The sequence below is a fragment of the Daucus carota genome, chromosome 6 (genome assembly GCF_001625215.2).
Source record: "Daucus carota subsp. sativus chromosome 6, DH1 v3.0, whole genome shotgun sequence".
Taxonomy (NCBI): Eukaryota; Viridiplantae; Streptophyta; class Magnoliopsida; order Apiales; family Apiaceae; genus Daucus; species Daucus carota.
In genome coordinates this window covers 27,846,248-27,859,170 of record NC_030386.2, presented here as the reverse complement: position 1 = coordinate 27,859,170, position 12,923 = coordinate 27,846,248, and the positions used below count along the sequence as shown (strand labels likewise).

Below are 12,923 nucleotides of genomic sequence, written 5' to 3'. Positions count from 1 at the left end.
AAAATTTGTGTTTGGTTGATAAATAAGTTTTAACTTCTTATGGGAGGTGCAAATTATCGAGGGTCTAGGTGAGTAACTTCCATTAGGGTGTATACAATTCGGGTTGAAAGAATATAACAACCCAACTTAATTAAATCGAGTTTGTAAATTTTCAACCCAACCCATAAAATATAAATTGAAAATCCAACTCATTTAATGCATTTCGGTTTTGGGTTGGAATGTTCCAATTAATAAACAAATAATTAAAAATAAAAGTCAGACGCAAATTAAACATAAATCTATTACAATGATCCATCCCAAACAAGTCTCAAATAAAAAGCTTTCATGATTTATTGGTATTTAAAGTTTCAAGGAACTTATACTTCTCCAACTTATATTAACCAAACAATTTGATCAACTACTAGTTCTTGGAAATTTCTTCATCTAATGTATCTATTTCAATCAAAAAAGCACTTAGGTTGTGTTCATATGGATGGAATGAAACGGAGGGAGAATAGAATGAATTTTGTACTCTAATAAGTAATATGGTGTTGATTAGAAAAATTGTTTATAATTTTCATTACTTCAATCGTTTTATTGTTATTATTTTAACTAAGATTCTAACCCACGTGTTTTGAAAAGAAAATGCTCATTCCATTTTATCACAAAGAAATTGAACTCATTTAATATCTCATACTTTCTCTTTTCTACACAAAATTTTCCATCCATGTAAAACAATCCCGTGGAGTGTTTGGCCTGGTCTTAAAAATTTGGCTTTTAAGTTTATGAGGCAGAAGCACTTATTCGTGTCATTTATGTAAAAGTCAAGTAATTATAAGAAGCTGAGAATATCAGCTTTTGTTTCATGACTTCTACTTCCTTTTCAACACTTTAATCACTTATAAGTTTTAACTTGTTTCTAACTTCTACTCTACTTAGTAAAACACTTATTCTAAACTTTCTCGGTGTCTTGTTATCCAAACAATATCGAGGTCTCCAGGCTGCACAAGTACTTTACAATACTCGTCTAGTACTAGTTGCCTTTCCCCTGCTCATTAAAATATGTCCCCACTAAAGGCACTCAAAGCACTAATTGTAGAACAGAATCACGTTCACAAAGGGCCAAGTCGAATGCGCCCAAATCAACACTTATATTCCTTTCCGCCCAAATTATTAATCTTGATTGATGACCTCCTGTCATCATACGTTCATACTTCATACTATGATATCATAAACAATTAAAATTAAGAAAAATAATTGGAAAATATAAACACAAGCCAAGCCTTCAAGCATTTTAAGAGCATCTCCAATCATTGAAAGCCATTAGCTAAAAGGTGAGTTGACATACTAAAAATAAAAAAATTTAGTCAACAGCTCGAAAAACTTAACTCCAATCATACTCAGCTGTTGTCTATAATTTTAGCCAACCTCCTGACTAAATTTGTCGAACCTTTGCAAGTCTGTAAGAAATCTGTAGGAAGATTGCACACCATTTATTACCATATTAAACTAATATATTCTATTTTAACAATTTAAAATATTAATAACATACTATTTTAAATTATAACCAACCAATATAGCCAAATACCATTGAAGCAAAATATCTTACAGGTTCAACAAATTTTACATAATGTCTTACAGATCCCCTTTAGCCAACGATTATAACCAACACCGTTGGAGATGCATCGTAGAAATAAACATAATGGTACGAACTTATCCATTATATTAAAAAGAACATATATGTGTTTTCAGTTATATAATGAAATTTGCAAAAATATATAATACGTTCTTATTCATTTTATTAAAAAATATATATCTTTTATATACCGTGGAAACTTGTTAAATTACATAAAAAAAATCAAAGTGGTTTATTTAATAGATGAAGTAAATATAACTTATGCTTTTTCCAATAATTATAGATATATTCGATCTATATTTTAGATGATTTGGTTTTCAATTCCACGATTTTGGGTTCATTAAATTTATATTTTAAATAACATAACTAAATAATAGGATAATCAATATTGAAAGAGGTTTATTATAATGTGGAAAATTCAATTAAAATTTTAGATTATGTTTCAAACATTCTTTTGCAAAATGAATATTATAATATTATTTTCGTAAAAGAAATTGTTCATACACGCGTTTGACTTATCTTTATTTTTTCAAAAATATTATTTATTTATGAACAAAATAAGTGAATACATATTTTTTTTTCAAAAATAAGTGATTAATTCCTGTAGATAAGAAAACAAACCACCTACTCAATACATAATTATATAAGAAAAATATGTAAATGTGAATTTTTTGAAATAAATTTCATTTTTATTTAAAAAAGCTATGCCAAACACGGCCGTGTACACAAATTTTCTATGATATCTAAATTCGTAGTATTTTTATATGAATTTGTATGGAAGAATAATGCTATATAATTCAAATTCTTTTTCAAATATATAGGCGATAACTAAAATTTGAAGAAAAAATAGTAATGATTTGGGATTTTCTCATAAATATCAAAGTCCAAAATATTTTTTGTAAAAATACCACATCTTTTTCAAAAATACCAAACTTTTGAAAATATTTGCAAAAATACTTAATGCAGCCTAATACAACTATACTTGTAACCGGATACAATCTATGCGGAACCAACCACTTGAAGTTGCATCTGGTTACCGATTATATATTTGAGAATATTTTTAAAAAAAATAAAATTTTTATAAATATTTTCAAAAAATAATAAAATCACAATTTTTTTCCGAAAAAAATAGAAATTTTGGTAAATTTCTTAAATTTTTTATACACAAACTAAACTAGCACTCCTATGCTACAGTCTACAGCTGTTGACAAACAATAATTTCGGCCCGTAACTAATATTCCTGGACAACAGCTGCTAATTGATTTGTTTGAAATTTCAAACACCAACCCTCAAGGCTCAATTCATCCTTAAACGGTAAAAAATTTCAACTTGTACACCCATACATGATACAGATAATACTAGAAAAAGTACACACAGTATGTATGTTCGAAAGTGACCTAAACCAAACGCAGCCTTAATCTTCGAATCTCTTTCCCGGTCAGCGATTGCTTTCATCATACAACCATAATTATTCTCCTCCCCGTGCTCCTCCTCCTATACACACACCTATACTTACATACTCATGGATTTTCGCTCTCTTTTTTGCTGCATAAGCGCTTCTCAACGGTACGTTTTAAGCCACTTTTTTGACTTTTAAGTTGCTTTTAACCTAGCTTAGTTTCTGTTTAAGCTTCTGCCTGTGTTATCCTAATCCGACCTAGTTTAATTATAACACACCTGGATTCAATTAGTGGCTGTGTAATTTAATTATGTGACAGTTAATTTAATTATGTAATTTAATTGCGTGTAAATTTTAGTTTTGTGAATTGAGTGTGTGAATTTGCAGGGAAGGGAAGGGGAAGAAACAGGCGACGTGGAGGATTTTTTCGCTGAAGGAATTGCATTCTGCTACCAACAATTTTAATTACGATAACAAGCTTGGAGAAGGGGGATTTGGGAGTGTTTATTGGGGGCAGCTATGGGATGGATCACAAGTAATTTCCAGTTTCGGTTACTATGTTTATCTCGTGATTTGCTATTTCTGTTTAATAGCCGTGACTTTAATAATACCTGTCTTTTTTGTCGATGAATTCTTCTATATTCTTTGGTCTGTGATTTTCAGATTATAAGTGTGTGATGTGGTCTTTCTTATTACTGAATGTTTTTATTTACTTGATTGATTGGATATACGTTTTAACTTACAAAGTGTTTCTTATTTGGTTAGTAAATTAGTGCCCTGGAAAATGCTACTACATAGTTACTCCACATGTGTTGCTTTCGGTTTAGATGATAGGTTTGCTAATATACACACTTATTCTTTAAAATTGATATTATCCGGCTTGGGAAACAGCAGTGTACTTATACTGATGCTGAAGGTCATACGATGTAACAGAATAGTATATGCAGCGTATTAAAATTTCTTATGAGGGTAGTTAGGTTGGAGCATGAGCTTTAGTCAAGAGGGACCGCGCTTTTCTATACAGGGTGTTCTGCTCATCAATACTGTTCTAAATTAAGCATTATTCCTCAAACCTATCCGACAACATGCCATGAGAGTAATCTTGTGTCATAGAGCAAGACCCTGTGATGACCCCTTGTAAACTAGTTGGCAGTCTCTCATCTTTCACCTTTTGTTTTGACATGGCCTGTAGAATGGAATTACTTATTGTGAGCCCGAGGATGGTTTTGTGTTTCTTTGCCAAAAATTTTAACTCAGGGGGCTCATCTTATGAGTTACAGCCATACAGGCCTTTAGATTATATTATTACCCTGGTCTTGACTATACTATATGTTAATCATAAATTTGAATAAATATTGACTGTATTTAGATTTTTTTAAAAGAAAAAATTCGACTCTACTACCTTTGTTTGAAGACCCTCTTTCACAACTGTTTTGTTGTAACTTGGTGAAGTATTCAATTGTGGAAGCCTGGAAGGTATTAATTTTTATCACTGGTAATATATGTGTGTGTGTGTGTATTTCAAAGAGCCATTTCTCATTGTGTCCAGTTTATTGGGTTTGAAGCTCAATGTGAGTAGCGTCTTAAGGCTAAAATTCTTCGAATTATTTTGCTGCGCATAATGACCGTCTGCGTTTCAATTGAGTATTTTTGATTTATATGGTAATATATTTGCAGATAGCAGTAAAAAGATTAAAGGTCTGGAGCAACAAAGCAGAGATGGAATTTGCTGTGGAGGTTGAAATTTTGGCAAGAGTACGACACAAGAATTTGCTAAGTTTACGGGGCTATTGTGCTGAAGGTCAAGAGCGTTTAATTGTGTATGATTACATGCCGAACCTGAGTTTGCTCTCTCATCTTCATGGGCAGCACTCAGCTGAATCCCTTCTTGATTGGAAACGGAGGATGAGTATTGCCATTGGATCTGCTGAAGGCATTGCGTGAGTAAAACTCATCATTTTTTTTTTCTGTGCCTATGACTATCAATCTTCCTAGCTCAACTAATACTTGGTGTATCATAATCAGATATCTTCATCACCATGCAACACCGCATATTATCCATAGAGACGTGAAAGCAAGCAATGTTTTACTCAACTCAGATTTCGAAGCTCAGGTTGCTGATTTTGGATTTGCAAAGCTAATACCTGATGGTGCCACACATGTGACTACTAGAGTCAAGGGTACTCTTGGATACCTTGCCCCAGAATATGCAATGCTGGGGAAGGCATCAGAGAGCTGTGATGTTTACAGTTTTGGAATTCTCTTGCTTGAGCTAGCTAGTGGGAAAAAACCACTGGAGAAGCTCAGTTCAACAATGAAGCGCACAATCACTGACTGGGCTCTCCCCTTGGCATGTGAGAGGAAATTTAGTGAACTTGCAGACCCCAAACTAAATGGTAAGTACGTAGAAGAAGAACTAAAGAGGATAGTGTTTGTTGCACTTATCTGTGCGCACAATCGGCCCGAGAAAAGACCCAACATGCTTGAGGTGGTGGAGCTACTGAAGGGAGATGCAGAATCAAAGATGACTGATCTAGAAAATGATGAACTATTCACTAGTACTAAACCTTTAGATTGTGATGATGGGTCATCGTGTGTAGAAGACAGTTCTGATTATATTTCAGCAGAAACGGAATCAAAACAAGAGATTGAGAAAGTTGAGGTATAGCAGAAGTTTCTCGGTGTGACAGCTAAGTAATTATTTGTGAAGTCTGTGGAAGCATGATTTTATTCTCAGTGCTGGATTTTTTATTTTGTTTTGCATCGGTGTCCTAAGATAATTGATATATATGATGCTGATGTTAAAAGTGTTATTTCCCAATTTCATGATTTGTGTGCTTTTGTTTGACTTTTGCTTGTAAAAGTATGTGGATAAAAGCAATAGGATGTATGTAGTAGTTGATTAAGAGCAGCAGCAGATGAGTGGTTAAGAACATATATATTTTTCATCAGCAATAGGATGTCCCAAAATGTGTAAGTTCTACTGGTATTTTAAAGTGCTGTTTTCTTTTTCATTGTTTTCTTGTCTAAAATGAAGACTCTCTTGGCGATGGGAGAGGCAAACATGATTTTTTTTTCTTTTTTTGTGCGTTTACTTGACTAGAACCTATTTGAAAGGGGGTAAAAAGGTTAAACAGAGCATTTCCTGGGATGCACCTAAGACCTTGCCACCTTGTTTATTTATCAGCAACCCTCTTGAGACCTCTGGGCACACCATTCATGATGGATGTTGGAATTTGGCGTCCCATTGGGTCATGGCTCTATTCTTGTGAGCACTGGAACTTGTCATCCTGATTTTAGCTATAATTGTATCTTCAGTCCAGTCTTTGACTTGTACAAGTGCCTCACAACCAGGTTCATGATTACCTCACAGCTTTAGAACTTGTTATCCTGTACTTAAACTTGAGTTTAGCTATTCTTGTATCGTCAGTCCAGTCTCCGACTTGTACAATTGCCTCACAGCCATGTTCATGACTGCCTCACAACTTTGTTCACTCGTGTTGTGTTCGGTTGGGGAGGATGGTTAAATAAAGGAGTAAAGAGGGAAGATATGGAATACAAATGAATGAGAGCAAACTCCTATTTATGACATTTGGGAGCCCAATGAGCAGGGGGAGAATGAAGCATCTCAAATTGGTGGCTCTAGTTTATAATTTAGTCTGTTAAGGGTTAAGGACCTAGAGGTGGAATGTGGGGGGGGGGGGGGGGGGGGGGGGGGGGGTAGGAATGAAAATTTTGAACTTTTTACTCATTCTATCCCTTCCATATTCGTTTATCCCAACTAAATACAACATGAGATATAAAGTTATAAGTTTCTATGGTCCTCTTCCAACTTTCTCAGGGGACAAAATCTTTTCAAGCTTTAATATTAAATGGAATTTCCCTGGGGACTTCAAAAATTTTCCTATATATATTGGCCTTTGTTCACGGATGGTGTTCTGGTCTTCTAGATGTAAATGTGGAGCTGGTAAAGACACTATCCATGCCATCCGGACATGCAATTTTGAAAGACTCCAAAATTTGAAACTTCTATAGAATGAGATTGAAAGAAATGTGTTTTCCTTAACGATCTCGGCATCTGGCTTGATCTGTGAGGAAAACATTGAAGTTTGTCCATATGTTTTGTGCAATCCTTGTAGAATGCTGGTGGATGTGAATTCCAGGTCGTTGGTTAGGACAAACAGCATTGTTCTTGCTACGAGAGCGTCTTTCGCAGCACTATCCGTTTAATCGAGTGTGCTGAATACTAAGTGGGTGTTTGGCACAAGTTTATAAGTCCGGCTTCTGAATTATAAGTTAGAAGCACTTATTTGTACCGTTTGTGTAAGAAGTCAAGAAGTACTTAAAAAAAAGCTACGATCACTAGCTTTTGTCTCACGGCTTCTGCTTATTATCCAAACACATTTATCACTTATAAATCTTAACTTGCTTCTAACTTCTATTTCACTTTTTTATTTTAAGCAATAAGCACTTATTTTAAGCTCACCCAAACGGCCCCTAAAACTTGAGCAATCCGAAGAGCTTATTGAAGAAGAAAGACTTCTAATCTGCAGAACTTATCCAGGATGGTTTGAGAGCACTAGGATAATGACGATTTATCCACACCAAGGACGGATCTGAAATTTAAATCTTGAAATATTTTTGAATTTTATGAGATACTTCTATAATTTAATAAAATTCAGAATGACTAAAAATTTTCAATTTTAATTTGGAGGCGGTTTCTTTTACTAGATTGGTCCCCAATAACTCTTATTAATGAATATTAATAATTACTCATACTGAGTATATATTGGGGTCGTTTGGCTAAATAAGAAAGTGGAATAGAAGTTAGAAGCAAATTAAGAATTATAAATGATTAAAGTGTTCGAGAAAGAAGTAGAAGTCCTAAAACAGAAATTAGCATTTTTAACTTTTTATAAACGTCACGGTACAAATAAGTGCTTGTTACACACAAACACCTCCATTATAAGGTAGGCAGGGCAGGTCTCTTAGGTGGACTCGGGACCGGTGCTTCAGTATAAAATTTGAAGAATCTTGATTGAAAAGTTTTAGCAAAAACAATAAAGGGGAGTATCATTTCTTGAAGAAGAAGATTAATACGATACACTTTTGAGACTCACAAATTACGACGCCGACGGCCGACGCATGTTTTCTTTTTTTTATAATTTAATAATTCAAGGTAGTGATACAACTTTCCTGGTGGACAATGGGGTAACATTTTAAGTATTCTGCTAATGGAGAAACAATTAAAAATAAAAATATATAATAAATATGTTGGACGAAGATTGAAGATTTGGGATGATTCAGGTGATCCAACTTTCGATCTTTCGACTTTGCTATGTAATATGAAGTTCACTTAAATTCTGTCTTTAGCAGCAAGAAATTCGACTCTCACATCATCTCGAACCGTCTAAAACTCTTGGCTAAAAGGTGACTTGTCATATTTAAAATAAAAAAATTTAGCCACTCCAAAAACTCAACTTCAACCATGCTCACCTGTTGTCTGTAAATTTAGCCAACCTCCTATGGATGACTACATTTGTCGAACCTCTACAGGTCTGTAAGAAAATCTGTAGGAAGATTGTACATCATTTATTACTATATTGAATTGATATATTCTATTTTAACAATTTAAAATATTAATAACATACTATTTTTAAATTATAGCCAACCAATATAGCCAGTACTATTGAAGCGAAATGTCTTACAAGTTCAGCAAATTTTACCTAATGTCCTACATGTCCAATTTAGCCAACGATTATAACCAACGCCGTTGGAGATGGTGACCATGACAACATGAGATACTGTTGAAGAAGAACAACGGAGATATTCTCGTAGTTCTGACCAAAACAACTCGTCAAAGATATATGAAGATTTTAAATCAATAAATGGAAGTATGTATGTTGTTGGTTTAAAAAAAACCTGTTCTCGATATAACAAAATGATTAATATTTCAGTGCCAAAAAAAGTGATTAATATTTATTTATTTTAATAAATTATATTTCATACATCCCTCTCATTTGATAATATTTTTTAACAATTTCTTGACATGTGTTTTATTTACGAAACTATATAGTGCAAAACCATCTCATCGAATATTTAAATATTTAAAAAATTGAACGCAACTGACCATGAGTCATGCTTATGTACAAGATGTGGCCCAACTCGAGCATATCCATACACGCTCTAATTTGCGCGTGCAAACACCCACCCAAAGCGCCTATATAAACAGACCAGGGAGAGAGGCAAAGAAAATTTAGCATCCAAGTAAAGTTTGGAATCACTGCTCCCTCTCTAAACCCTAACCCCAATCTCTCTCGATTGAATCAGTTTGGAATCATAGAAAGACGGGTATAGGTAGAAGAGGATTCAGGTTGTTTTGAATTGAACAAGTTTGGGAGGATGTCTGCGATAGTGTGTGGGAAGAGATCTTACTTCGACGATCTTCCCAATTCACCATCATCGGTGTCGCCTCCTGTTTCCAAAAGGCTTCGTTTTCATTCCTCTGCTTCGCCGTTTCGCTCTTCCCCCTCGCCTCCTAGGCCCTCTCCTGTCGAACAACTCCGAGCTCTTTTCCCCGGCATGGACAATCAGGTCTCTCTCTCCCTCCCCCCCTTTCTCTCTCTCCACTATACCTATTTAATATTGATTAATTGATAGTCAATTGTGTATGTGTTTAAAGATGCTTAAACATTTGGCAGATCTTATTGGTTCATTGCTTTTCTGTAATTTTACCTGTAAAGTTTGTCCATTTCATCTCAGATTACACGTTATTCATTTAATCTAATAATTGGTCGAAAATTAAGTCGGAAATAAGATGTTTTTAAGTTTTTGGTAAATAGAATTACAATCCCATTTGATATTGGAAGACCCAAAGGATTTTTCGAGACTATCCTATCTCTTAAGTTCAAATATTCCACTTTGTAATGTTTTTATCTTGTGTGTATCCACTGTTTGTGCCAAGAATATATTATAACTAAAATTTTAATAATCCGCGGAAGACCTGAATTGTTTCCTATTCTCTTATACCTTTTGAAAAGTTTTGCTCAAGCTTCTGATTACATATTATTTGATCATCAGAATTGTGTATATATATCACACAAAAAGAAACATACATTAACAAAACAACACTGGTCTTTTGTCTTCTCTTCATAGCTCAACCTATATATATATCTTAGTCTTAGCATATGACTCCTGAATTTAATGCTAGTTTCCTTTCTTCTCTTTTTACAAGCCAGTTCTGGTACTTATTAAGTTACATTGTTTATTGTCTGCAATGTAGGCAACCCAGGTCTTAGAATTTACTAAAATTTGTTTAGGTGCAGTTGTAATGTTCTCCTAATGTCAAGAGTTGCAGCTTCTGGGATAAAACTAGTAATAAAGTATTCAGTTCAGTTGCTTACCGTGTTCAAGGATTATAAACAGTTCTCCTTAATTCTAGATGGATAATTTGAAATATTGTGTTTTTTTCTTGTATATAACTATGTGGTTGTAACAGTTTAATGAGTTCAACAAGTTAACCTCGCCTTAAAATTTCTTATATTGTTTTCTTGTATTGTTTTAGCTTCTTGAGAGAGCACTAGAGGAATGTGGATATGATATGGAATCTGCCATTAAGAACCTACGTAATCTTTGTCTTGGACAAACAGAGGGCAACTCAGAATCTGTGGCAAAATCAACCCCAGATTCAGAGACAGGTATTCTATTACTTACTCTAACTTTATGTTCAGATGAAATATATTTACATGAAGGCTATATGTTATTTCAGTGTTATAAACTCGTGTAGCTATTGTGAGCATATTTATTTCATAGAGGGTCATAATATGATAATTTGTTGTGGTGCATACTTTAGTACATATACTTCAAGAAGTAAATATTACAGTATAATAGAAGTAGATATAAACAGAGGCAAGTTGAAAATATAGTCAATGGCTAGATCAACTTGAATTTTACAGCATGTATGCGTGGGGGTGGGTGTGTCTTCACTTTGCTGCAGTAGATTTTGTATCTGCTACATTAGGTGATGAATTGAAAGTTTGTCTATATTTTTGTGTGAAAACAAGTGCTTTGCACATTTGTTATACATTCTTTATGATTATAAAAGCTTAATAAATATCTTCCATCGCATGTTGTACATAATGCTTTATGTGGTGTGTATCAGCTAATGGGTGCACTATGTCCTTGTCTGAAACTTAATGCAGCGAAAGACCTTTTAGTTTACTGTTACATAAACTCTCTGTGCTTATGTCCTCATCAGTATGATATTAATTTTGACATGCAAATGGCAAGTTATGCAACTTGTGTGGATGGTGAGGAATTTGATATGTTTATCTATATAATTTATCAGAAGATGTTTATACGGATAAATATCTGATTGTGTGCTCATAAAGGATGAGTCTGATGATTGATGCGGAATTGGTAGGTGTTGCAACTGCTGATGGTATTCCACCAAAGGATAATCTGGCTCAAGATAACCTCCAACTGGAAGGTGCAGAATGGGTGGAACTGCTCGTGAGAGAAATGCAGAGTGCTACTAGCATGGATGATGCTAGATCCCGAGCAACAAGAGTGTTGGAAAGTTTAGAGAAATCTATTTCTCTTCGTGCTAGTGCTGAGGCTGCACAAAGTTTTCACAAGGTATATATTTGTTTGTCAGAAAATCCTCTACTGCTTGCTAATACCATACGCAGAGTGCCTTGTATTTTTATTGACACTGGTTACTTTTTTCTTAATAAAAGAATTTCAAACATGTGGTCATTTTACTGTTTTTTTATGTGGGTGTGACATGAGAAATGAACATATTTGTGCAACCTTTTTTATAACGCATCCATTCACTGCTAATGTAGTCATCAGAATGTTTCTTTTGCACGAGTAAAAATGAAGGTTAATACCCTAATATGGTAAAGGGCCTGGAGCACAGCACTACTAGAGATTGGGGATGACCAATTTTTTTATAATTTATTGTTAAATTTGTTAATTGGTTATGCTGCAGGAAAATGCGATGCTCAAGGAGCAAGCTGAAGGTATTTTACGGGAGAATACTATCCTTAAGCGTGCTGTAGCTATCCAACATGAACGTCAGAAGGAGTATGATGAGAAGAACCAGGAGGTGCAGCATATGAAGCAGGTGGTAGCTCAATACCAGGAGCAGTTAAGGAACCTCGAGGTAGACACAGAAATCTTCTTTTGCCTCTGTAACTATGTGCATTATGTTTCCTTGTCAGATTTATTTTTACATTGATTCAAATAACCGCCTTCAATGATTCTTTTGGTTGCTAAATATTACTTAATGAAATGATGATATGGCTTGACAAGATATTGTTCTTCGCTGATATACTTTTGACAAAATGTGTCATTATAAATGGGGTTCTGGGTTTTGACACTGAAACCACCAACCTTTAATTTGTCTCTCTTTGTGACAGTAATGAAAGGTTGTTACTTATTTATGACTTTTCTTGAATCATTGTTTTGATGGTTGCAGGTTAGCAACTATGCTTTGACAATGCATTTGAAGCAGTCTTTAGAAAGCAATTTCATGCCTGGGAACTCGAATAGAGATGTGTTTTAAAACTTTGCTTCAAGTGTCCAGAACAATCAACATGTGGTCTCATTACAGAAGTTTACTTGCATATGAAACGGTCAAGGAAGTTTAAGGAAATACATCTATGATATAGTAGTTGCAATATCAAGTCGAGGTATCTGTGAATGGTCATCACAGTCCATAATCACAAATGGTGCGGTGTGTAATAGAAAGTTGGTCAATTATTTTCAGATTTCAAACATGACTGAGCTTGAATTAAACTATTTGAATTAGGGGTGAGCAAAAAAAACCGAAAAACCGAAACCGAGCCGAAAAACCGAAAAACCAAACCGAAAAAAACCGTAACCGACAAAAACCGGAAAAAACCG

General features: G+C 34.3%; 2 protein-coding genes across 2 annotated transcripts; both read left to right on the top strand.

Annotated features, from left to right (window-relative positions):
* The first annotated feature begins 2,954 nt into the window (after window positions 1-2,954).
* LOC108224395 (PTI1-like tyrosine-protein kinase At3g15890) lies at window positions 2,955-6,028 on the top strand. The gene is made up of 4 exons (XM_017398996.2): window positions 2,955-3,181; window positions 3,402-3,549; window positions 4,692-4,954; window positions 5,040-6,028. The coding sequence occupies exons 1-4, from the start codon at window positions 3,138-3,140 to the stop codon at window positions 5,680-5,682; spliced, it is 1,098 nt and encodes a 365-aa protein (XP_017254485.1). The 5' UTR covers window positions 2,955-3,137; the 3' UTR covers window positions 5,683-6,028.
* A 3,238-nt stretch (window positions 6,029-9,266) lies between these two features.
* LOC108224663 (uncharacterized) lies at window positions 9,267-12,827 on the top strand. The gene is made up of 5 exons (XM_017399348.2): window positions 9,267-9,608; window positions 10,579-10,711; window positions 11,437-11,651; window positions 12,007-12,180; window positions 12,496-12,827. The coding sequence occupies exons 1-5, from the start codon at window positions 9,417-9,419 to the stop codon at window positions 12,580-12,582; spliced, it is 801 nt and encodes a 266-aa protein (XP_017254837.1). The 5' UTR covers window positions 9,267-9,416; the 3' UTR covers window positions 12,583-12,827.
* The last annotated feature ends 96 nt before the right edge of the window (window positions 12,828-12,923 follow it).

Bases quoted from the DNA above. Each gene is read 5' to 3' on its own strand.
- LOC108224395 (XM_017398996.2), top strand. From the start codon at position 3,138: ATGGATTTTCGCTCTCTTTTTTGCTGCATAAGCGCTTCTCAACG. The intron at 3,550-4,691 runs GTAATTTCCAGT...ATATATTTGCAG, and splicing joins AGCTATGGGATGGATCACAA to ATAGCAGTAAAAAGATTAAA. The intron at 4,955-5,039 runs GTGAGTAAAACT...TATCATAATCAG, and splicing joins GGATCTGCTGAAGGCATTGC to ATATCTTCATCACCATGCAA.
- LOC108224663 (XM_017399348.2), top strand. From the start codon at position 9,417: ATGTCTGCGATAGTGTGTGGGAAGAGATCTTACTTCGACGATCTTCCC. The intron at 10,712-11,436 runs GTATTCTATTAC...CGGAATTGGTAG, and splicing joins AACCCCAGATTCAGAGACAG to GTGTTGCAACTGCTGATGGT. The intron at 11,652-12,006 runs GTATATATTTGT...GTTATGCTGCAG, and splicing joins CTGCACAAAGTTTTCACAAG to GAAAATGCGATGCTCAAGGA.